This window comes from Leucoraja erinacea, chromosome 22 (assembly GCF_028641065.1).
Source record: "Leucoraja erinacea ecotype New England chromosome 22, Leri_hhj_1, whole genome shotgun sequence".
Lineage (NCBI taxonomy): Eukaryota > Metazoa > Chordata > Chondrichthyes > Rajiformes > Rajidae > Leucoraja > Leucoraja erinaceus.
In genome coordinates this window covers 11,197,727-11,224,378 of record NC_073398.1, presented here as the reverse complement: position 1 = coordinate 11,224,378, position 26,652 = coordinate 11,197,727, and the positions used below count along the sequence as shown (strand labels likewise).

Below are 26,652 nucleotides of genomic sequence, written 5' to 3'. Positions count from 1 at the left end.
CAGATGAGGTCCTGACAGACTGTAGACAATTAGGTAATCCAGGAAATCATAGGCCCCTAGCCTAAAGTCAGTGGCAGGGAAGATATTGGAGAGGATTCTTTGAGATAGGATTTACTCCCAATTGGAAGAGAATTAGATCATTAGGTATAGTCAGCGTAGCTATGTCCAGGGTAGACCATGTATTATGAACTTGATTGAGTTTTTAAGAAGGTGACAAAGCTGATTGATGAGGATGGGATGGTGGATGTTGTGTGCATGGATATTAATAAGGTATTTTATAAAGTCCCTCATGGTAGGATGTTCCAGAAGATTAAAATACATGGGATCTATGGTAACTTGGTGGCATGGATTCAGAACTGGTTTACACACAGAAGGTAGTTGTAGAACAGTGTTATTCTGGTTGGAGGTGTGTGATCAGTGGTTTTCTTCATGGATCTGTGCTGGGACTTGTGTTATTTGTTATATATATATGAACAACTCATACAGAAATGTTGATTACACCAAAATTGATGAGTTGAGGAATTTTGCGAAAAATTACATTGGGATATTGGTCAGTTACAGATATGGGAGAATGGTAGATGGAGTTTAATCCATGCAAGTGTTAGGTGTTGGACTTTGGTCCAATATAAGGTGAAAGTAGACAATTATTGACAAGACCCTTAACAGCATTGATGTACAGGTGGATCATGGGGTACAAATCCATAGCTCACTGAAAATGGCAATACTAGTAGAGAGTGATAAATAAGACATATGCTTGCCTTCAGTAGTCATGGCATTGAGTATAAGAATCAGGAAATCATATTGCAGCTCTATACAACTTTGAATACCCGCATTTGGAGTATTGTGTACAGTTCTGGTCGCCCAATTATAGGAAGCTAATTAATAAGAGATGTGTGAGGCACAGAGATTGGTGCATGTTTGGAACACACTGTCAAGAGTGGTGGTGGAAGCAGATACAATAGTTGCATTTAAGAGACTTTTACATTGGTACATGGATATGCAGAAAATGGAAGGATATGAATCACGTACAGGCAGAGGAGATTACTTTAACTTGGCCTCATGTTAAGCATAGACATTGTGGGTGAATGGCCATTGTTCTATGTTCAATAACTAACTGTTGATTATCCAACAAGCTTTTCAACCTAAAATGAATCAGAATGTATTCTCCTACTATTTACATCCCAGCGCATGTATTATGTTTCTTTGAAATGTTTTCAGAAGTTCAAATCATTCCAACATATTTTAAGCATATACTTTGACCTCATGCTAGTTAGTGCAGTGCCTATTGCTCTTCTGGTTTCATGAATGTGAGTATCCATGGTAAACATGGTGTTGTTTATTGTTTCAGTGCTGTTTAGACACAGGGGCTAAATTTGGTTGAAGGCAGAGTGTCAGAAAGGATTTTGTTGGTACTAGCTTTTTCCTACAACTGCCACTGTCCTTTGCCAAGATTTGATTGGAATGCTGTTGCTAACTTTATCCCTGATCTCTGCAAACCTGCTGTCATCATCTGAATCATGTTTGTGCAGAAACAGAAATTTATTTGGGATGTAAAATCCTAAGCAATGGCCCGGAGTTGAAAGTAGCTTACTATTTCTAAATGAGGGCGCTACATCATCTGTCCCGTGCTGCATTTCATAAAGCTCTTTTATTCACGATTGCTGTGTAGAGATTGACACTTTGTCAGTTAAGGTCCATCGGTGGTGAGAACCATAAAAATATGAGAGCAATATATGTTTGTCGAAACACCAATCGCCATCAATCACTGTTAGTCCTTGCTGTCTCCTCCCCTTCCTCAGCCCCCCTGCTGTCTCCTCCCATCCCCCAGCCTTCTGGCTACTCCTCCTTTTCCATATCCCCACCCACCCCCGCCCCCGACTCTGAAGAAAAAAATGCAAAACGTTGCCTATTTCCTTCGCTCCATAGATGACTGCTGCACCCGCTGAGTTTGTCCAGCTTTTTTTGTGTAATCTAATCTACGTGTGACTGACTATTCCCCCCCGAGGAGAATTTCCTTCACATTAATCTCAACAGGACTCCATGATCCCACATTCTCTTCTCACTTTATCTTAAAAGCACTGACTGCATGAAGGTTTCCTCATGTAAAAATTAATCTACGTAGATGGTATTATTCCCCCTGAGGAGAATTTCCTAACATTAATCTCAATTTGGATCCATGATCCCACATTCTCTTCTCACTTTATCTTAAAATGAAGTATTGTGGATTAATCTTTCCTTTTGTAAAAATTAACTCATTAGATGGTAGGATTGCAAAGTTTAAACATCTTAAGTTTCTCCTTTTACATCGGACCTTCACACCAGGCATCAATGTAGTGGCACTTTGCTGCAATCCCTTCAGTGCTTGAATGATGGTTGTATATCAACAACTCAGAACAGAAGTTTCCCTGTGTCTGTAGTTTAGCATTTTATTGTTTTTGTGGATTGTTGTTCTTTACTTGGTGATCTAGCAGCCTAACCTAACTCCTCAACCTAAAAATTAACCATTTCAAAACTATGTATTCACTTGCTTTTTCATCTCATTTAATTGCAAATGCTATTAAATTTAATGTGCCATTGCATTTTGCTTGTACAATTTATCCAACTAATTCAGCAATTTCTGAGGTTCCTTCTTCAATTCCACTTACGGTAAATGATTTTGTTCTTTTACACAGGATAGGAGACTAATGGGTCTATTTAGTTGGTTTATTTGGTAAGAAAGCTGCTGATTATTTTGAGAGCATCATTTCGGCTGACATGTTCTTATGTTTTAGTAAATGTCTGGTAAATGTTATTCAGAAAATGCCCTATTTTGCTATTGTCCTTTTTAAATTCTATTTGCACATTTTATGGTTTTCATCTCTTCTCTCGTTGACCTCTTCAGTTAAGGCACTGACTTAATTTGTTTTGGCTGTTTTCTTCAGATTTCTATTGGTTCTTTGATCATTGTCTCTGCAGGAGTCTCCCCATCCTCTCCCATTCTTTGATTTATTTACAGATACATTACATTGGTATAAGTTTATTAAACTGTAATTTTAAACCGGCTTGCTCCTTGAAAATTCATTGGTATTGAATTGGTATTGAAGGTGTTGCCAAACAATCTACCAAAAACATTTGTTTTATTTGTTGCCAGATTTCAATGAATTTATTTTTTACGGAAAAATGTTGGAAACCTATTCATTAGTGTTTCTGTCTTCCAGGCCATGATAATTATTCCCTAGTTAATCATTGTCTGGTTGCTGTTTCACGGAGTGCTACAATTTCCTGTACGTTGCTATCTGGTCCTTTAGTAAAACCAGGTTAATAACTACCAGTTATTGACTAGTTTAGCATACCAGGTCCGGAAGCAGTGCACACATTTTATTAATAACGTCACACACAAAACCAAGAATTTTCTAAGGTCATGTTGATGAATGAATCATTCAGGCAAGATGGAAATATCCTAAGTGCCAAGAGAGTGAAGCGATCAGGACCTTAGAGCCTGAACTCTAGGGAGAGGTTGGGTAGGCTAGGATTTTATTCCTTGGAGTGCGAGGCGGAGGGGAGATCTTATAGAACATACAACACCATTGGGGGAGTACATAGGGTGAATGCACAGTCTTTTTCCAGGGTAGGAGAATCAAGAACTAGAGGGAAGATTTAATAGGAACCTGTGGTGCAACACTTTCATACTAGCTGCATAGGAAACAGTTGAGGCAGTTAAAATAACAACTTTTAAAAGACATTTGGACAGGTGCATGGGATAGGGAAGGTTTAGAGGGATATGGACCAAATGCAGGCAAATGGGACCAGTTTAGGTGGCTTAGGTGGCTATCTTGGTCAGCATGGACGAGTTGGGCTGAAGGGCCTGTTTCCATGTTGCATGACTCTATACGAATACTGATTCTCGTAAAAGCAACAGAAAAGATACCATTGATTTTTCCCTGTGCTTGATGTTTAGTGCCCTCATGTTCCCATGTGTACTTGATGGAAATCTCTGTACTCAAGAGAATCCTGCTAGCTGCAAAGGCAGTGCCTCTTCAACTCCCCTTCTGTCTGCAGAACAGATGGGGTCTTCCAAACCAGCAGTTGTAATTCTGAGATTAAATGCAGCCGAGAATGTACAAAAAACTTGTTTACTGAGACCGTGACTGGAATGTGAAGTCTGAAGGAATTAATGCTGATGGGATGAGGAGACCTGTGCTGAGGAGAGGTTGGACAATCTGTGTAAATCCAGAAGAGGCAAAGCCAAACTTCATTCTGTGAATGATGTGTGGGAAAATGTAGACTGCTCTTCGATACATAGACAATAGGTTTAGGAGTAGGCCATTCGGCCCTTCAAGCCAGCACTGCCATTGAATGTGCTGGCTGATCATCCACAATCAGTACCCCGTTCCTGCCTTCTCCCCATATCCCTTGATTCCGCCAGCCCAAAGAGCTCTATCTAGATCTCTTTTGAATACATTCAGTGAATCGGCCTCTACTGTCTTCTGAGGCAGAGAATTGCATGAATTCACAACTCTCTGTGTGAAAATGTTTTTCCTCGTCTCAGTTCTAAATGCCCTGCCTACCCCTTATTCTTAAACTGTGGCCCCTGGTTCTGCACTCCATCAACATCGGGAACATGTTTCCTGCATCTAGCGTGTCCAATCCTTTAATAATTTTATATGTTCCCATAAGATTCCCTCTCATCCTTCTAAAATCCAGTGAATTCAAGCCCGGTCGCTCCATTCTTTCATCATATGATAGTCCAGCCATCCCAGGAATTAACCTCGTGAAGTTACACTGCACTTGCTCAATGGCAAGAATGTCCTTCTTAATGGAGATTAATGGTACCAGTGGGAAGACTCATGCCCAATGCATAATTTCCTAATGGACTGGCCAGTGGGCAAGACAAACGGTGTGAAATATGATATTTGTACTGACATTCTTCACTCTCTGAAACAACCATTTGTGGGGCGTTGTGGAGACAAGGAGTAGTTATTAACTGCTCTGGTTTTTACATTTCTTTATAGGAGTAAGTGATAAACCATTGTGGCTACATTGACTGGGTGACTGGATTTCAGATATATGTAAATAATTGTGATGTGCAGCGCAGGAGAGGAATCCATGAGGAAGTGCGTTTGTGTCACTTGTCCAGGGTTTGTGATGGTCTTCTGCCATCATAGTGGGAAATTAGGAGAACATGTGGGGAAATTCCTGAGTGTTCCACCTATAATAATTCCATTGGTTGCTGACTATGAATGAGGGCAATTAAGGCCTAATAATGACACCATTATTCCACACAAAGCCTCCAGACAGTTTATGTAACAAGTCAGTCAGTATGTTTACTTCCATCGTTCCTCATTTCAAGCATTGCCAGGTGGTGATGAAGTGAACATTTGTCTGGTTGTTCTTCATTTGTAATTGGTTTGTTGATGTTCAGTGACAATTCATTGGAACAATTCGTTTGTATAAATGGGATCGAAGTATGTTATTAAAATATGTTTCTTAATTATCAGGCAGTTGCTTCAAACAAACTCAAAAAGATGTAAGGAAGACTGTCGGACTAAAAGCCCTGTCCCACGGTACGAGTTCATTCCAAGAGCTCTCCCAAGGTTAAAAAATAAATAAAACTCGTGGTAAGCACGGAGAATGAACATAGCGGTTACGTCGGAGCTTGGGGACGTCTCTTACTGGCTTGTAACACGAACGGCAGGTACTTGGGAAGACTCGCTAACGGCAGGTAAATCGTGTAGATTTTTCAACATGTTGAACAAAGTCCACGAGAACCCCGAGTATCTACGAGTGGCCATTACCGTAAATCTCCGAGTTCGAATCAGGACAAACTCGGGAGAGCTCTTGGAATGTGCTCGTTCTGTGGGACAGGGGTTTAACTGCCAAGTCTGTCAGGATCTACGAAATGATGAGAATATTTCTAATTTTAGGTGTGTTCTCCTCACATGTCTAAACATATAACTCCTTAACCAGTACTCTAAAATAAAACTCAATGTGAATTTTTAGACTTAAGTGGGAGCTTAGCAGGAAGTAGTGATTGAATTTATTGTAATAAAAGTCGGACTCTAAGTCTGTTTATATTGATGAAATTCACTAACTGGTCCTATTGACTCAATACATAAGCATTTTATATCATACCAGATTTTAGTGATACCTACTGGTAAATTTTCAATAGGACCATTCCTTTTGTTAATCCAATTGTAGCTAAAAGACACCACTAAAGTTCTTGTTCAGTACTAATGTTGTGGGAGGAAGGATTATGAGTAACTTGGTGGTATATTCCAAATTGATCAATTATTAATGTGCAGATCATTTCAGGTACAGAGGGATTATGTCATTTACTGCCTCATAATAGATTTTCCTGCAATGATGCGCATTGATTAGAGGAAGCCTTATGTCTGCCACTTTGTGACAGTCAATTCTAATGGATCAGAATGTTTGGGAATACGACCTGATGCATACTCATTTGGGAATACCAGGCTCATGACGCTCCATGGCAGGTTTGCTCAGGAAAGATGGGACAGTACAAAGGAAATTGCTCTATTTATTCTGCCCTGCTCTGCACAGAACATCTGAGTATTCACTTACATGTTTGTAATTTGCTGGCAAACCACCAGGATTTATCTGCAGCAAGAATATGCTCCTTAGGATTTGCCGTATTCCAGAAACCATGCCTTTGCCAGTTTTAAGTGGTCCGGCAGCATTGCATAGACATACTGCAGCTTCAGTAGCCTATTTAAAGATTAATTATTAGACAATTCGAAATCCTGCAAAGATAAACAGAGCACCTGGAAATTATGCTCTACTCCTTAACATGGTAATTGAATCCGATACGTTCTTAAATATCACCTCCACCTGTAAAGTATGGGGATGCCGATTTTCTCTTCAAAACCCTGCCCATGATGTTGCAATGAAGCAGAGTTACCTGTGCCATTTCAGATCGTTATCAATCCAGTTATGCCAAGAGGAAGGCTGTAAAATCCGCCCCATTTACTTGCGTCTGACCACTATTGGCTATAGACTGTATGCTTCCTAAGATTAATATTGTTTAACAAAAATAATGCTGCATTCAAATGATAGAACTCCAGAATATAAGAGCTTGTAATGTCCCACGGGGACATGATGTCAGATATCACTGCTGGTACATTATGCACGCTCAATGGATTATTACAGGTCACTGAGGTGCAGCAGCAACATCTCTCGTTATCCTATCAAAAAACACAAAGTCTCTCTTCTTCTTTCGTGTCCAACTTCCATGTTTCAAATGCTGAAATCGCTGTCATCGTCCATCTTGAAAAGGACGCAAGCTTCCGGCAACAATCAGTGGGAGCCATCACTTGTAGCTATAGATGATGGTGGTAGCAGAATTAGCTCCGGATACTTCCAGTTTCCAGCCCCGCGATGTGGATGCTTCTGCTATGGGGCAAAGTCTCTCTTAAGGACTAACATAATTCAGTCATTCATTGCGCATGTATGGTTTTGGTGCCTTTATGCACAGTTAGTGATGATAAATAATAGTGACGAGTGGCATTGAGTAGGACTAATGCACGTAAGGCTGCTGGCCCTGACGGCATCCCCGGGCGCGTCCTCAGGGCCTGTGCTGCGCAGCTGACAGATGTCTGGACTGGGATCTTCAACCTGTCACTTGCCCAATCAATTGTGCCCACGTGCTTTAAAACCATCTCCATCGTGCCAGTGCCAAAACACTCCACTGCGGCAAGCCTCAACGACTTCCGCCCAGTTGCACTTACCCCCATCATCATCAAGTGCTTTGAGAGGCTGGTCCTGGCACACCTTAAAGGCTGCCTACCCCCCACATTGGATCCCTATATGTTTGTCTACCGCAAGAACAGGCATACGGAGGATGCCATCTCAATGACACTTCACTCCGCCCTCTCCCACCTAAACAACAGAGACACTTACGTAAGAATGCTGTTCATTGATTACAGCTCAGCATTCAACACCATCATAACCTCTAAACTGATCACCAAACTCGGTGACCAGGACATCGACGACTGCGTCTGCAACTGGTTGCTGGACTTTTTAACCAACAGACCCCAGTCTGTTAGGTTCGACAAGCACACCTCTTCAACCCTCACCCTGAACACCGGCGTTCCACAGGGCTGTGTGCTGAGCCCCCTCCTCTACTCCCTCTTCACCTACGACTGCACACCTGTACATGGGACTAACACCATAATCAAGTATGCAGATGATACAACGGTGATTGGCCTCATCAGCAACAACGATGAGTCGGCCTATAGGGAGGAGGTCCAGCTCCTAGCAGCATGGCAACAACCTGGCCCTTAACTCCAAGAAGACCAAGGAGCTCATTGTAGACTTCAGGAAGTCTAGGGGCGGCACGCACACCCCCATCCACATTAACGGGACGGAGGTGGAACGTGTTTCTAGCTTCAGGTTCCTGGGGGATCAACATCTCCGATGACCTCTCTTGGACCCACAATACCTCAACTTTGATCAAGAAGGCTCACCAGCATCTCTTCTTCCTGAGGAGACTAAAGAAGGTCCATCTGCCTCCTCAGATTCTGGTGAATTTCTACCGCTGCACCATCAAGAGCATCCTTACCAACTGTATCACAGTTTGGTATGGCAACTGCTCTGTCTCCGACCGGAAAGCACTGCAGAGGGTGGTGAAAATTGCCCAACGCATCACCGGTTCCTCACTCCCCTCCATTGAGTCTGTCCAAAGCAAGCGTTGTCTGCGGAGGGTGCTCAGCATCGCCAAGGACTGCTCTCACCCCAACCACAGACTGTTTACCCTCCTACCATCCGGGAGGCGCTACAGGTCTCTCCGTTGCCGAACCAGCAGGTCCAGGAACAGCTTCTTCCTTGCGGCTGTTACACTACTCAACAATGTACCTCGTTGACTGCCAATCACCCCACCCCCCGGACACTCCTCCCACAAGGACAAAAAATTGCAATACTATGACTGTATGCATGCAAACAGATTTATTTATTGCTCATATTTATGTCGCTCTTCTAGGGAGATGCTAACTGCATTTCATTGCCTCTGTACTATACACTGCACAATGACAATTAAATTGAATCTGAATCTGAATCTGAATCTGAATCTAAATGGGGAAATATGGAGTGAGAGAGTCCAATCTTTCCTTGGCCCACTGGAGGCAACCAAAATAATACAGTGGGACGTATTGGCTGAAGGACCTGTTTTTGTGCTGTGTGACTATGTCTAATAAGGCTGATGTATTCACAATAACCATATTTTGATCCTTGGATATGCTGTTACTATTATCGAGACAGATCTTCTTATCGAGTCCACACACTAGATTAGAAGTTACTCAGCCAGAGCTTAACACCTTTCTCGGCACCTGCATAAAATGGTGACTGTTTTGGGCTTCTTGTGCTTCTTGTGCGTGGTGGTGGAAAGATTGGTGGAAACAAGGCTGCGACGTGAACGCTCTTTCCTTGACCCCACCGAGACAGATGGTCAGCCACATTTGTAATATTTGTGGAGCAGGCTCAAATACCAAAAGGCCGACTCCTTCCCATTCCCCTTTTTCTATATTTTCCATGTCCCTCTTCAGATTATCCACTCACATATTTGTAATTTGCTGTCAAACAACGGGATTTATCTACAGCAAGAATATGCACCTTAGGAGTTGATAAGAGTTGCTTTATTCCAGAAACCTTGCCTTTGCCAGTTTTAAGTGGTCCAGCATAATTGCATAGGCATAAAGCAGCTTCAGCAGTTTATTAGACCATTCAAAATCCAGTTTATCTTCTGAGAATGCAAGCAGGAAGCAAGCACACATGAAGGAAGCAGAATCCTCTTTTAAACATATAGACCAGGTCTAATGTTATTATCCAATCTGCAATATCAACGAGAGCAGGTGCAGTGGTGGACCCCTGCCGTCAGCAGCAACCTTTCATGATTTACAGCTCACTATTATACTTTGGCGTTCACTGACCATCGAGAGGAATCTCTCTATTCTGAAGGCTCTTCCCCAAGACTTCCAAAGCAAGAGTGGCCAGTTGGAAGTTCTGTTCCTCCCATTGTCTTGTTCTTTGAGAGTATTGCTTCATTATTTTGGCCGCCAAAATATACTTCTACTTGAATCTACCTTGGGGCCTTATCTGCATCAATGTTTAGTTTCATGTCCCTGTTTATGTTGTTTATGGTGAATTGATGTCAGGCTTATTTATGGCTGTTCTTCCAGTTCAGAAGCATTTGAGAAGTTTGGTGTTGTGCCTTTGTGAGACATTTCTGTTTTACAGCCTAATTTGTGTTAAGATATCCTAATTGATCCAATAGGGGAGACAGAGAGCTGTAGATTAATTTCAATAGATAACTGCCTATTTCTTACTTGAACGATGAGTGATAATGAAAGGGAGAACTGGAGATCAGTCATGTGTTCACTTGACTCAAGTTTCAGCAGAGCCTTTACAAAGAGGATTCCTAAATCTGCTGGAGGAACACAACTACCAATTTTCTAGAGAAATTTTGAGGGAATACACAGTGCAAACTGGAGCCAGCCTTCCTGTTGATATATTTACTACAATAAGGTAGAAGGTGAATTAATGGAAAATACATAAGATGTTTTTCGAGAACAATATGTTGAGGACCCGCTGAGGGGAAAGGGCATTTTGAATCTTCTTTTGTGCAAAGAGAAAGGGTTGATCATCTTTTGTCAAATGATCTTTGGGGAAGAGTGATCATAATATGATAGAATTTAACATTGAGTTTGTAAGTAATGTAGTTTTGTATAACATTAGGATTAAAATCTAAATGAATGAGGCTATTTATCCATAAGAGAGTTAATTGGTATAAATAATAAGACAACATTGCTGTACCACCATCAAACATATCAGTGATTAGCATGTCCAACAACGAATAAGTTGGAATAAAATTCCAGTTTAAGGCACAAAAAACAACCTGAAACATAATTTGTCATGAAATTAAAGATAATGTTAAATCCAAAGTCGAGGCTTTGAAAGTCGCTAGGAATAGCAAATGGTTTGAGGATTGGGGGTGGCTAAAAAATCTGCTGAGGAGAACCAAGAAAACATTTACAGGTATGTAGGAAGGAAAAGACAAGCGTGACCTCCTTGCAGAGTGAGACCTATGTAGGGAGTAAGGAAATGGCAGAAGAATTAAACAATTATCTTGTGTCTGCCTTCATAGGAAAATATATACAAAGCCTACCAGATATATTAAAGGATAAAGAATCCTGCGCAAATAAAGGAACTAAAGGAATTAAGAATGTCAAATAGTGGTATGTGAATTTGGTAAGCTTGAAACCTGAAAAATCTCAATGCCCTATGATTTACAACATAGAGTTTTGATGAAGGTGACTTTAGAATTAGAAGTAGAAAGATAGGGCTGATGAGTGCATGGCTAAAAGGTTAGTGCAAGAGTCAGGGTTTCATTGGAGTTTGCCTTCACTTTAACCAACCACCAAAAGCTAATCTAAATAAAAATAAAAATAAATGCAAAATGAGCTCATGACTCCCTACCTTATATTATCTCACTTTCCATATCCTTAACGTTCTGCTTTGTATCATATTAATATCATCAACAATATTGAAGACGTCCATCAGGTGATCCATAAAAGCTTTGAGAAAAATTTCTCCAATGTTTCTTCATAATTAATATTTAATCTTGATGATATTTAATTTACGCTGCATTTTTTGCATTTGTTCTCCATACTGTAATGGTGCATTCTCAATGGAAAACAATAAACCAAATGTAAAAAAAATGCCGAACATCTCAAGCATTCAACTGAATCCATTCAGGACCAATGCAACTGGTTCCATTCCTCTGGTCTATTCCCAAAACCCTGCAATGTTCCTCATTTGAGAAATGTAATCACATCCATTTTGAACACTACATTTGAATGTGACTCCTGACTCCCTCTGGTGAAGTATCAATAGCTAATAGACAATAGGTTCAGGAGTAGGCTCTTTGGCCCTTCGAGCCAGCACCGCCATTCAATGTGATCATGGCTGATCATCCCCAATGAGTACCCCGTTCCTGCCTTCTCCCCATATCCCCTTACTCCGCTATGTTTGATAGCCCTATCAAGCTCCCTCTTGAAAGTATCCAGAGATCTGGCCTCCACCACCTTCTGAGGCAGAGAATTCCACAGACTCACAACTCTCTGTGAGAAAAAATGTTTCCTCATCTCAGTTCTAAATGGCTTATCCCTTATTCTTAAACTGTTCTGGACTCCCCCAACATCCTGTCTCCAGTGTGTCCAAACCCTTAATAATCTTATATGTTTCAATTAGATTCCCTCTCATTCTTCTAAATTCCAGAGTGTACATGCCCAGCCACTACATTCTCTCAGCATATGACAGTCCCGCCATCCCGGGAATTAACCTTGTAAACCTACGCTGCACTCCCTCAATAGCAAGAATGTCCATACTCAAATTAGGGGACCAAAACTGCACACAATACTCCAGGTGTGGTGTCACTAGGGCCCTGTACAACTACAGAAGGACCTCTTTGCTCCTATACTCAACTCCTCGTGTGATGAAGGCCAACATGCCATTCGCTTTCTTCACTGCCTGCTGTACCTGCATGCTTACTTTCATTGACTGATAAACAAGGACACACAGATCCCATTGTAGTTCCCCTTTTTCCAACTTAACAGCATTTAGATAATAATCTGCCTTCCTGTTTTTGCTACCCTATTGGATAACTTCACATTTATCCACATTAAACTGCATCTGCCATGCATCTGTCCACACACCCAACCTGTCCAAGTCACCCTACATTCTCATGGCATCCTCCTCACAGTTCACACTGCCACCCAGCTTTGTGTCATCTGCAAATTTGCTAATGTTAATTTTAATCCCTTCATCTAAATCATTGTTGAATATTGTAAATAGCTGTAGTCCCAGCACTGAGCCTTGCGGTACCCCACTAGTCACTGCCTGCCGTTCTGAAAGGGACCCATTAATCCCTACTGTTTGTTTCCTGTCTGCCAACCAATTTTCTATCCATGTCAGGACTCTATCCCCAATACCATGTGACCTAATTTTGCCCACTAATCTCCTATGTGGGACCTTATCAAATGCTTTCTGAAAGTCCAGGTATACTACATCCACTGGCTCTCCCTTGTCCATTTTCCTAGTTACATCATCAAAAAATTCCAGATTAATCGAGCATGATTTCCCCTTCGTAAATCTATGCTGACTCAGACCGATCCTGTTACTACTATCCAAATGTGCCGCTATTGCATCTTTTATGATTGACGCCTGTATCTTCCCCACCACCGATGTCAGACTAACAGGTCTATAATTTCCTGTTTTCTCTCTCCTGCCTTTCTTAAAATGTGGAATAACATTAGCTACCCTCCAATCCACAGGAACTGATCCTGAATGTATAGAACATTGGAAAATGATCACCAATGCGTCCACGATTTCTGGAGCCACTTCCTTGAGTACCCTGGGATGCAGACCATCAGGCCCTGGGGATTTATCAGCCTTCAGTCCCATCAGTCTACCCAACACTATTTCTTGCCTAATGTGGATTTCTTTCAGTTCCTTCATCACCCCATATCCTCTGGCCACTAGTACATCAGGAAGATTGTTTGTGTCGTTCTTAATGAGGACGGATCCAAAGTACCTGTTCAACGCATCTGCAATTTCCTTGTTCCCCATAATAAATTCACCATAAACAATATCCTTGACTCTGGCCCAATACTCTGTACCAATAATTTCCCTTGTGTTACTTTTGCGTGTTCACTTTTACAAGCGTGTTTCTCGTATCCCATATTTCAAGGATTACCTTCATGGCTTCATTATCCTGCATTCCCATTTTAATGAACTGTTCATCTCCTCCATGTGCACAGCTACATGATTTAACAACTGCTTAAACAATAGACTTGTATCCGTACAGTCACTTTCATGGTCAAAAGTGACAGCAAAACATCTGATAGACAACAACATCTATTTGTTTGTGCACATCGGGTTGATTGCATTAGTCGAAACAGGGTGGACCACATGAAGGTTACAATCTCCCATTTTTACCCCCATCGCAAGAAATGGCTAACCCTGAACAGAATCTGCACCCTCCATGCAAGAACAGCCCATCACCTGCATAAGTGAGGGATGACAGACAGTCCTGCTTGCGAATGCGGACATCCAGATCAGATCATCCCACACATCGTGAATGACTGCCCACTGAGGCTTTTCCCTGGGGGCATCAAAGCCATCCACCCAGTAACTGATGCTATCCTGGCCCAGATGTCTACCCTTGATCTATAACTTTAGGCTGTGCACGCCATACACAAGAAGAAGAAGTCACTTTCAGGACCTCAATACATCTCAATGTTTTATAGCCAGTTCAGTACTTTTGGCACAACATCGCTATTGTAATGTGAGAAAGCTAACAGCCAATATGTATGGAGCAAAGACCCCAAATCTCTAATGAAATAATAACCACATATATTTTGTGCTATTGGTAGAAAGATTGGTTGGGATACCAGAGACAGTACAACAGTGACATGGGGCCTCAATTCAACTTCTCTACAGATATTCAATATCTTTGAAAGAGTCTTTGGACTGCATTGATATGTTGGCATCTTTTAAAACAATTTTACTTGTTTATTTTTCATGAGGAGATAACAAGGAAGATTGGCAAGGAACCACAATTGTCCATCAGTGTTGTCTCAATATGTAGCACTCTTGCCTCAGATCAAACTGTTTTGCATTTAGGTCATAAACTAGGGACATAAAAACTCTGTGCAGTACCGGTGGAGTGCAATACTTTCAGAGCTGCTGCCATTCAGATGTTTTAAACTAAGGTCTTATCCGCATTCTCAGGTGTTCTAAGGGATCCCAAATCATCCTCAGCAATATGGAGGTTAACCCCAGCAATGTGTCATAACCAGCAATGCAAACAGAAATTACGTAGTCATTAACCTGCCATTTGAGAAGCCTTTCCATTTTCAAATTGGATACCATATTTACTACATTCTTTCAAATACTAGACTTTCAAAATATTTATTTGGCCATAAATCATATATGGATGTAGAGAAAAGGACGCATTAGGCTCTACATAGATATGTGTTTCATCGTTCCTTGTCCCTGTGGGCTTTAACAAAAAAAAATACACAAAGTGCTAGAGTAACAGCGGATCAGGCAGCATCTCTGCAGAACATGGATAGATGATGTTTTACATCAGGGTCTTTCAGTGATTCAATTGATATTTATTGTCACGTATGCACAGCACAGGGAAATTATTTTACACAACCCACAAATGCACTGCCACCATATATTGGCACTGTTTACAAAGAAAAAGTCCAAAGTATGGTCCACATGCTGGAGGTACTGGAGCGCCCCTGATCCAGGTGAGACCCAGGCTGATGCAGGCCTGCGATCCGACATCTCTCTACTCGTTTGGCTGCCTCTGTGTCCCGGGGGACGCTTCCTGCAGCCGACCTTGAAGCTGGAAATAATATCCCAATCCCACTCTTCGAGGCCCACTCCTCATGTCGTCGCCACCAGCAGCTCCCTCCTCAGCTCTCTGGTCTTCAGAGCTTCGGACTTTCCTACTGCAGGCAGAGGCCCACCAGCCCAGCCCCTTCTTCACAATGGCAATCCAGACCTGCCACCGCACGCAGCCATGGGCTGGGTCTTCATTCTTGGCTGCCCTTCAGATCCTTCTGAAGTTTCACAATGTCAATTCAGATAATGTACTCAGAAATATAAAAGCCATAGGGTCCAAGAGAAAGTAATAGGGAGGTTTCACGGCAGTCGGGTCACGACCTATGACCCATACTGTTGCTACGCTACTCCAAGTGGATTACAGGCGATGTACTGCAGGTAGGCATTTACCATTGTTTCCAACGTAGCAGGCCCATTAAAACCCGCCGCAAATGTCAATTTTTGCGCTGCAAATAATTATGGAAATCGGGATAAGGGTGTGAGACATTTAGTCTACTTCAGAATTCCAAAAGTGAGGAGAAATGACGGTAGATAGAAGTGAGAGCTAAAGGGACAACAACAGACAGAGTGCTTAGCGAACATTGGCCGTTTGCTCACTGCATTTCATCAACTAAGGCATTATTTGTGTTTTTTCTTGATTTCTTTGGCATCTAAAAAGTTTCAAAAGTGAAAAATCTGGCTGTAAATTTTTTAAATCGCCCATGGTTCTCAAATGGGCATACAAAATGAAAACGCATCTGAAGAAAAATTTACAGCCAGATTGATCACTTCTGAGACTTTTTAGATACCAAAGGAATCAAGAAAAAACACAAATAATGCCTTACTGTTGATGAAATGCAGTGAGCAAACGTGATAATTCCCAATATTTTCAATTACGATATCTTCACAGCCAATGTTTACCAAGCACTTTAGCTGCTGTTGTCCCTTCAGCTCTCGCTTCTCTTTACCTTCATTTCGCTTCACGTTTGGAATTCTAAAGTTGGGTACATGTCTCTCACACTTACCCCGACTTCCACAATTTTTTTCAACGTAAGAATTCAACATTTTGGCGGTTTTTAACAGGTAGGAAAGTACGCGTTTCTTGCATTAATAACATATACCGGAAGTGACGGATGTCCTCCAGATGGATTGAGTGGCTCCGTGCGTCAAGCCCTATGACCCAGTGACCTTACGTGCAACCCCCCTATAGAGAACAAGATGGTAATTTCCGAGTATGAAAATGGCTTTTTTAATACTGAAGATATGAAAGTGAATTAGGTATCAAATTAAACTTCTTTTTATGCTTTATCTGATGAGATAAATTGCAAACTTGATTTTTAAAATCTCAAAATGTTGCAACATTGCTAGCATATGGGCCCAAACGCAGGCAGGTGGGACTAATAGGGATGGGATATGTTGGCCAATGTGGGCAAGTTGGGTCGAATGGCCTGTTTTCACGCTGTAGGACCCTATGACTATGATAAGGATTGTGAAACAGTGATTTAATATTTAGTATATTTGGTATTTGAGAATATTTGGTAATTTTTGTATATTGGTGGTGAGTGTGTTGGCATTGTTTTGTATTGTAAATATTATTGTTGTAAAGGAATTGATTAAATGTATTTTGGGGGGAGATAAAGAGAGAGAGAGAGGCCTGTCACCAAAGATGATCTTTGCCTGTCACCTGCAGCCAACCATCGACTCCCGCCTCCGGAGTCATGCCCCGCCCCCCCCGGCCCCGCCATTGGCCACCGCCTATCGCCCGCCCTGCCTCCTCACCATCCTATTGGGCGGAGCGACCGCCAGTCAAAGAGCCCACCCTCCCCTCCTCAGTCTAAGAACAATGAAGACAGGCACTGAATGCTGGAGTTACTTAGTGGGACATACAGCATCTCTAGAGGCAAGGAATGGATGACGTTTCGGGTCGAGACCCTTCTTCAGACTGATTAATTGTACTTTTACCCATTTTTGTATTGTATTTTTCATCCCTCGCTCAAGAGATGCTGCATTTCCCGCTGAGTTACTCCAGCATTTTGAGTCTTCGGTGGACACCAGCGTCTGCAGTTCCTTCACAGAAGCAAGACACAAAAAGCTGCAGTAACTCAGCGGGTCAGTCGGCATCTAGAAAGGGTCTCGACCCGAAACGTAACGTATTCATTTTATCCAGAGATGCTGCCGGATCCGCTGAATTACTGCAGCTTTCTGTGTCTATGGTCGGTTTAAACCACCACCACCACCTGCAGTTCCTTCCTACACAACACGGACAGCAAATGGGAGGAAAATGTCGCTGCTCCATGACCCGTCGTCCCGGGTTGCTCTCGGTAGCCCTGTGGGGATCATTTCAGTTTAATTCCTGCGGGGTTGGGGGTGGAGTGGGAGGGGGAGGGGTGTCCCGGGGAATCCCCAGTGTTGGCTGCACCGCGGCCCATGGGTCCATGTGGCCCTGGCCGGCTCACTCTCTGTGTAGACACACAAAGCTGGAGTAACTCAGCGGGACGGGCAGCATCTCTGGAGAGAAGGGTGACGTTTCGGGTCGAGACCCTTCTGCAGGCTATGACTTTAGTTTCTTTTTCAATGGGCAGTGTTTGGAATTAACAGAGAATAAACGATTGTTTGTGGTGCAGTGTTGGAGTTTGCAGACCCCAGGTATTCAAGGCAGTGAGATAGAAGAGTAGTGACTACCGGTAACACTGTTATCAGCCGGCAGATGCAGACACAAGTGCCCGCTGTGCCCAGGAACGGGTCTTCCGTATGTACACAAAAATGCTGGAGAAACTCAGCGGGTGCAGCAGCATCTATGGAGCGAAGGAAATAGACAACGTTTCGGGCCGAAACCCTTCTTCAGAGTTAATTGGCGGGACGTGGTAAGGCGTGATCGATTCCCAGAACAGTTTTTGCTTTCAAAGCCAACCCCAGCTAAATGCAGGAATATATTTGTCGCTGCAGCTTTGTAAACAAACTACCCGTCATTTAAAGTTTGCGGGATCAAAACATCAAAGCATGTCTTTTTCCCCCAAAAAATCTGCATGAATTAATCTAATCCAATTTCCCAGGCCGTGCAGTTAAAATGCAGTCAGCGTTCTTCTTGTGGATTTACCCAGATTATGCAAAATGTAAAATATTGCTTTTTTTTTTAAGTGATGGACCAAGTCATCTATGTTACTAATCCTACAAAATAGTGGGAGGGGCTTTTATTTAAACATTGAGAAGACGTGCAGCCTTGTAACTTCACTATTAACGTGAGCTATTGCTAATGCTTTAAATATCTCGTACAGTAAATGACCCTTATTTTTCCTCTCCGTACAGTAACACTGTACCTGCGGGCTGGACTCGCGATGCAGTGATTGGGTTCGAAGGTTTGCTACAGTGCGTTGCAGTCAAAGGAACATTGTCGTAAAATCTAACTAAATGATGCAGCAGTTTTGATGTTTATGATGCGGATTTTTGCGAGCGCGACGGCGTCGTGTGCAGTCAGGATGTTACCGGGCTGCCTGCACTGCGTCTAACATGTCTCGGTTTCCTCTGTGAGGAGTAGAAGGAGATGTGTTTTGGGAGGCGACAGTTTTTCGCCGCAATGTGGATGCTCTCGCCGTTGGATTGCTGAACCTCGGATGGTGCCCTGGTAACACTCCACGGAGCACTTGTGCTGTTTGTGCTGACGTTGCAATGTTCTGAGATGACTAGTTCGGTTGGCTTTAATGCATTCAGTCTACACACTGCACCACATGATGTTTCAACAAGGGGCTAGGATGCTGGGCAGAGAGATCGTTTACCGTTACCTGCCACGAAGCTCATGTGCGTGGTCTAATGATTCTCTCTCCCTCTCTCTCCTTCTCTCTCTCTCTGCACTTTAACTGGTGTTGTTTTAAAACCGCGCTGAGCGACGTTTCAGTGATAACCCTTCCTGCTGCAGCGAACGTTAGGAACAGATGAGTTGTAAATAGTCAGTCTAATATAGGTTATTAATATTTCAACAGATCTCATGCATGGAAAGCTGTAAACGGATATCTACATTAGGAGGGTAGAGGTACTCCGGAGGAGAGCTGTGCACTGCGAGGCTTGGTCGCATTCCTACACTTCACCCTGTCCTATTTCACTTGTCAGGTAAGGCTCTGCTCGCCCTCTCTCCAATCAGCCCTGCGGTGCCGACTTCCCCCTCCTCCCTCCTACCCCAGTACTGCAGCTGTTTTTTTCCCCCCCTCTCTCTAGCGAAAGCCACTCACTGCCTAGCGCGAAGATGTGAGGTCCGGGCTGAACTAGCAGCGCTCACACACAGCAGCACCCCCCCTCCCCGCCTTTTAAAAAACAAATCTTTATTTTTTTTGCACATTTATGGTGTGTTTTATGTTACCGTTTGTGTTCCGCAGCACCTCTCTCCCGAGGTGAGGGCAAGCGGCCGCTGCCGAGATCACTTCTTGAGCTGCATAATGTTCGAGTCGGGCGGAGAGCCCAGAGCCACCCTTTAGCCCAGTCAAACGTCTCAGCCCAGCACCCGCTGCACTCCCACCCTCACTCCCCCTTCCCCACCTGTCCCCTCTCCACAGCCCTGCCTCCGAATGTCCGATCGCAGGGGAGCGGCAGCCAGTGAATCGGACCCCGCCAGAGCCTCCCTCCGCCTCGGCGCGCCTCACTGAAGGAAGCCGGCCGCCACAATGACCGTGATCGCGGGCGACAACTTGGACGACGCGTCGGCTCTGCCCGGACACCCGCAGGACACCTACGCCCCGGCCAACGACGACCACGAGTGCTGCGAGCGGGTGGTCATCAACATCTCGGGGCTGAGGTTCGAGACCCAGCTGAAGACCCTGGCCCAGTTCCCCAACACGCTGCTGGGCAACCCCAAGAGGAGGATGCGCTACTTCGACCCTCTGCGCAACGAGTATTTCTTCGACAGGAACCGGCCCAGCTTCGACGCCATCCTCTATTACTACCAGTCGGGCGGCCGGCTCCGCAGACCCGTCAATGTGCCGCTGGAGATGTTCTCGGAAGAGATCAAGTTCTATGAACTGGGCGAAGAGGCGATGGAGAAATTCCGCGAGGACGAAGGTTTCATCAGGGAGGAGGAGCGGCCGCTGCCCGAGAACGAGTACCAGCGCCAGGTCTGGCTGCTGTTCGAGCACCCCGAGAGCTCGGGGCCGGCCCGGGGCATCGCCATCGTCTCGGTGATGGTCATCCTCATCTCCATCGTCATCTTCTGCCTGGAGACCCTGCCCCAACTGAAGGACGACAGGAAGCGTGTGATGCAGGTGGGCAACACCACCATGCCATACAAATCCAACATCCTCACCGACCCTTTCTTCATCGTGGAGACTCTCTGCATCATCTGGTTCTCCTTCGAGCTCATCGTCCGCTTCTTTGCCTGTCCCAGCAAAGCGGAGTTCTTCAAGAACATCATGAATTTCATCGACATCGTGGCCATCATCCCTTACTTCATCACCCTGGGCACGGAGCTGGCAGAGGAGGATGAGGGCAACATGAGTGGCGAGCAGGCCACCTCGCTGGCCATCCTTAGGGTCATCCGGCTGGTCCGTGTCTTCCGCATCTTCAAGCTCTCCAGGCACTCCAAGGGTCTCCAGATCCTGGGCCAGACCCTCAAGGCCAGCATGAGGGAGCTGGGTCTTCTCATCTTCTTCCTCTTCATCGGGGTCATCCTCTTCTCCAGTGCCGTGTTCTTCGCGGAAGCCGATGACCCCGACTCCTTCTTCACCAGCATTCCGGACTCTTTCTGGTGGGCTGTGGTGTCGATGACCACCGTGGGCTACGGAGACATGTACCCGGTCACCATCGGAGGTAAGATCGTGGGGTCCCTGTGCGCCATCGCCGGAGTGTTGACCATTGCGCTGCCCGTGCCCGTCATCGTGTCCAACTTCAACTACTTCTACCACCGGGAGACCGAGGGTGAGGAACAGGCCCAATACCTGCACGTTAGCTGCCCGAACATCGTGTCGGACAGCGACCTTCGAAGCCGCAGCTCCTCCACCGTTAGCAAGTCGGAGTACATGGAGATTGAAGAGGATGTGAACAACAGCATAGACAATTTCAGAGAAGCAAACCTCAGAACTGGCAACTGCACTGTAGCGAACCAAAACTGTGTGAACAAAAGCAAACTGCTGACAGATGTTTAAACATCTGCGGGCTCCGTGGCCAGAGCCACGCCACTCAGATACTGTTCCTTGTATTGGCTTTGTTAACCTCGTTAATGCGTTGTGGCATTGCAGTTATGCTAAGCGAAATAAGCTTTCAGAATTACGTGGAAGATATATTATCATTTATTTTTAAATGGCTTTCTTTCTCCAACTGCGTAACGAGGGAGATCTTTTTCCAGATCCATTCACGTGAGCAACGTCGGTATATTCTTTAAAACTTGGACCGACACCTGCTCGCCAACCTCGAATGAAGTTTTTAACAGTTCATTTACCAGTGCATGTGTTAAGGGACAATTCTGCGGACTGTGCCGTGCATCCAAACATCGCGAACGACCAAAAGCATCAACTCCCGCAGTTCTGCTGAATCTTGCGAGCATTTGCAGCTTTCGACCCCACTGATGAATTTTTCATTGCGTAAGATGATTGTTTTATGAATAGTAAAACTACATCGCCATTCTTTTGTGACTGCCTTTGTTTCAACTTTCTGATCTGACAACGAATCTGTCAAAAACACCTGCAGTGTTGCAATTTTCAGATATCGCACTTCATATCCTTCCAGGACTGAACGTTCACAATCCCATTCCCGATTGGATGTGAGAAGCATAATTTAAGATACAAATCCCGGAAACAATAGCATGCCTTGATATTCATCATCCATTTTTTTGTCTGGCATGCCTTGAACATTACCTCAAGTAACAGGAAACAAGTCTGCGTTTTAAATTATATTTCTGGAGAGTTAGTTCTCATTTGCCGACACCAAAAGTGCAATGGCTTATTATTTACATTGTTATTTCCAAGCACTCATGGCCTGAATGCTAACTTGTATGGGTAGAGTAACTTTAGATCATAGCATGTTTAACTACTTAACATTATGCCCTTTTCGGGAATGGTAACTTGTAACCCTCTATAACTTTTGCATGACGTTAGGTTACAAAAGAGATTTCAACTGTAAGGATAGGATAGCGAGGGACCAGATGATTTTCCTAAATAATTTCAGGGAAATGAGTTGATTCATGTCCTAACAATGCTGAAAATATGGTGCAAAGTTGCCCTGTTACTTCTGGGGAATCCGAAAAGGTGAAAACAGGTTAGATAGTGTATATACTTATATATAACACAATTTAATTTAAAGTGGAACTATCACACTGATAAGAAAGCATGCCTTTCCTGCATTTTAACAGAATGTAAATGTAAAATATATGTAAATGATGCATCCAAGCCATTCATTTCCTAATTTACCCTCATTGATAACAAAACATTTAGTTTGAGCTTCCCTATTCTTTAAGGCAGAAACTCAGTGAATTACTTAGCTAGTTGCTAGTGCCTTTCCAATCCTTACACTCCTGGACTGCTGGAAGTGCCTCCATGTACAAAGAATGATTGAATGAGATGACATCCACAGAAATCTTCATCTGTTGCACAGTGAAAATATACCACCTCCTTTCTGTTCGACAGTCTGGGGCAGAATCGTTGACCTGTGAGGGCCAAATGGACAGTTTGTGGAATAAATAGCCTTTCAGATACATGTGAAGATTTAAAACAACTGGTGAGAGAGATAGGAGATGTACGAACCACTGGCAAAAGGACACTGCAGCTCAACAGGAGCAGCAGGAGTGATCTTGGAATATCTGATGTTCCCAGCATATTAAGATCTGAACAAGTTGTTACACTAAATCAGTAAATACAGCATGTTACCATCATCTCTTTCTGCCCACCTGCATAACCTGCAATGTACCAAAAAGGAGAATGAAGATTCCTCAGCAGACTACCTCAGTTTAGATTGATGAAAATACTGTTTCATTGTGTGGCTCCAGGCTGAGGGGATTCTTATCTTTTGGTTATTCTGAATTAACCATGATTTAAGTGGAGGTTTATCTTCAGTTTACTTTCGTATCATCTTTTCTGGAGCCGTATTTTCGAGGCAGTTTCGAAGCTTACATATGTTGCCAACATCTCTCGTTTAGCCTGTCACTCTCCGTAGCCTAATTGTAATGCAGAAACTTGTCATGCTACTTAAGACCTGAAGCTCTCAAAGATATCATGGGACAATTACATCATTAGTTGGAGAACTATATGGCAATTTCCCAAAGACCTGGAGAAACAAGTGTTACGTTTTTGTAATTAACATCATGCGAATCTTGAGACAGAGGGACCTACCTGGATATGGTTGTGTTTATTGCAAGATATCGTTTGTCGTCCAAGGATAATACAGACCTAAACAACTGGATGAGAATGCAATTAAGTTACAAACGGAACAAAGGGTTGACTATAAATTGTACTTTCTTGGAAATCTCAGGAATGCAAAAGAAAAGGATTTCACAATTGTGAAGCTACCCCAAGATCAAGTGACTGAATTAGTTGATACAACTGAACTGAGGGTAGAATTGGAAGTTACGCAGAGGAATTTTGAATAACTCTTGATGAACTGCGTTTGCTGTTGGCAACAGGGCATTAACTTCTTCATTTAGAATATGTAAACCACCCATACTCTGGTTATCCTGATCCTTCCACATCACATAAACCTTGAGGTAGGACAACATTTTCCCCTGTGTTAAATGACTTTAATACTGCACTTAATAAACAGCAATAAATGATCCAATGCTGCAGACCTGCTTTGATAAAATCTATGTGGCTTCTGGCAGCTCATGCTTACTTTAGCAATTGAGTTTCTAGTTTTTGGGAAATTGCACCGTAGGTTAACATTTATCTGCATGTGATTGAGAAGTGTGCTGCATGCAGTTTTTTGATAATGAAGGTTCTGAAAACCAGTGGGATGGGTTAGTGTATGATGATGTTTATTTATAACCAAAACAGCTAAGTACATGATATGGCTAGAGAGAAAAGCTGATGTAATATAGGCATGTCTTTCTGGTTATGCAGTTTTGGTAGGTATTCCTTATCCTGGGCCAGCTTGGTAAAGGCATTGTACATAGATCTGAATGTACACAAGGTGGCTGGTTGTGAACAATGTCATGAAAGAGCCTCTTCTCTTTTTATAATAGAATCATTAATTATATTAGTGAAAATGAAACAAATCAATATAACAAGGATGGCTGACTTGGTGTAATGTTTTAAGTTATTTTGCCCAGTTTAAAGTGGTTTGCACTGAATAATATGCATTAAAGTGACATGATTAAAACGAGGAACTCTGTTATTTGTATCTGAGGTAAAATTTATATTAATTTGATCAAAGAAATGAACAAGAGAGAGGGGAGACAAAAGTGTAACTGTGATGATGCACAATCTATTGCTGATGAGCACATTTCAATTCAGCTCAGCAATTAATGATGGAGAGTTTCTGTTTTAAGTGTGGTTAGGATTACAATTTGAATATATTTTCAGCCTTGATCTGATATTTTGTACATGTGAGGATATAACAGGTATTTTATTCTCTTTAATCAAACCTGTTAAGGGTCAAATTAGCACCGAATGAAGTCAAGGCTTCCGTGGTGTGGTCAAAGTGGCACATTAGAGACTTTGCACATTGCTGGTTAACGCCTTGTTTGATATGGAAGTATTGGGTGTTGAAGTAGGGGAAAAAAAACCTTAATTCCTAAGTACTGTCAAACTTTCATTTAGCATAAAATGCACTTTAAAATTCAGCACAAATTGCCTTAACAGGTACATTGATCTTAAAAGTGAAAAGAGGTTCTGCAGCCTGTGTACTGTCAGGCCCAGGGCTTTCAAGTCTGAATAGTCATAGTATTGCTATTGTCACTTATAAGTTATATCATTTTGAAAACAGTTATGTTGTCAGGCTTGTTCATTTCCTGTTTAGGGATGTCATAATATTTTAATGTATCAATAAATTGTGGTTCATAAATCCTCATATTCATAATGCATTCACTCACTTATGCTCCTCCAGAAGGACACTCTAAAGACCATGATAATCCACCGTGTTGTAATAACATGAAAAACGCCCAATCAGTCAATTGTGATGGAAATATTTGTAATGAAATGATAGTTTTTGTCCAGATTTATTCTAATTTCCTTGTTTAGAGGATAATTCATTTGATGTTGAATATTATACTATCAAAACCCTGTTATGACATCCCTACGCAGCGGGATACAATGATTCAGTCTTCTGATTTACTATTCATTTGCCTGTTTACTGTCATAATCATGCCTATAATTTGGATTTATAAAATATTGTTAACTAAAAGCATAGTTTCTTGCCCAGTGCAATCTGCTCAATGTATTAATCACTTTACCTTCCCCTTCAACCAAATAACAAATTAAAGATGAATTTCCAGGCTCTGACTCAGCTATGTCCTGACTGGTTATTTTCAATAAAGTAATTAGTGTGCAGGGTATATTTGAAACTATTAGTGTTTGCAGTATATGAGTAATTTATCACCAGGCCACATACAAAAAATGCATTTGTATCCATTCAACTTTGCAGCTGCTTTAAACCCATACCAATGAGAAATAAATTGTTTGAAGCTGAGCTGAGGTAGATTTTTTTTTTTTAATCTTTTATGAATGAAATAGATTGAGACTGTTTATTGTGTGCATATTTCTACTGACTTGTAAATCTGAGTTAATTAAAATAAATACTATGTACAATAACATGTTCTCTGGAAGTCATCCCTTCCAAAACAACACAGACTAGTTCAGCAAAGACAGCTTATGTGGCGGAAGACCTGAGGCATGAGCAAGCTCTGATGTTCTTTTATGTGAGGGAAACGCTACCATTTACAATCTCGGGTAAGGTTTCCAGTTTTAATCTATATTAGTTTGGTTCTACTTGTCTACAAGGAGTTGATTTGCAAAAGATCAAGAAGTATCGTATCACTGATATAAATGACTGTTGTTTACTTGTGATAGAATTATTCAGTTGTTGAAACATTCAAGCCTAACTATCACATTAAAAACCTTGCACAGTAATGGTGTTCAAAAACTGCTCGACTTAAATGGTAAACATCTCTTAAATATGGAGATCTCTTTCCCTGGGTCTGATTGCGTTCTCTCTTTTGCTCTCCAGACTACACTATTTTTTATTCTCTTTTACATCAGGTATCATAAGTATCATAACCCTCTCAGTGTTATGGTAAGAGGTCATTGTAACCAAGCTTTCTAAACAAACCTGCCAATTCATTAGGAAAAGTCACTGATTCTCTTA

At 42.6% G+C, this 26,652-nt stretch overlaps 1 protein-coding gene across 1 annotated transcript; it reads left to right on the top strand.

Moving 5' to 3' along the window:
- The first annotated feature begins 18,335 nt into the window (after positions 1 to 18,335).
- Positions 18,336 to 26,417, top strand: LOC129707716 (potassium voltage-gated channel subfamily A member 1). Its single transcript, XM_055652943.1, has 3 exons — positions 18,336 to 19,179; positions 19,362 to 19,488; positions 19,929 to 26,417. The coding sequence occupies exon 3, from the start codon at positions 20,037 to 20,039 to the stop codon at positions 21,507 to 21,509; it is 1,473 nt and encodes a 490-aa protein (XP_055508918.1). The 5' UTR covers positions 18,336 to 19,179; positions 19,362 to 19,488; positions 19,929 to 20,036; the 3' UTR covers positions 21,510 to 26,417.
- The last annotated feature ends 235 nt before the right edge of the window (positions 26,418 to 26,652 follow it).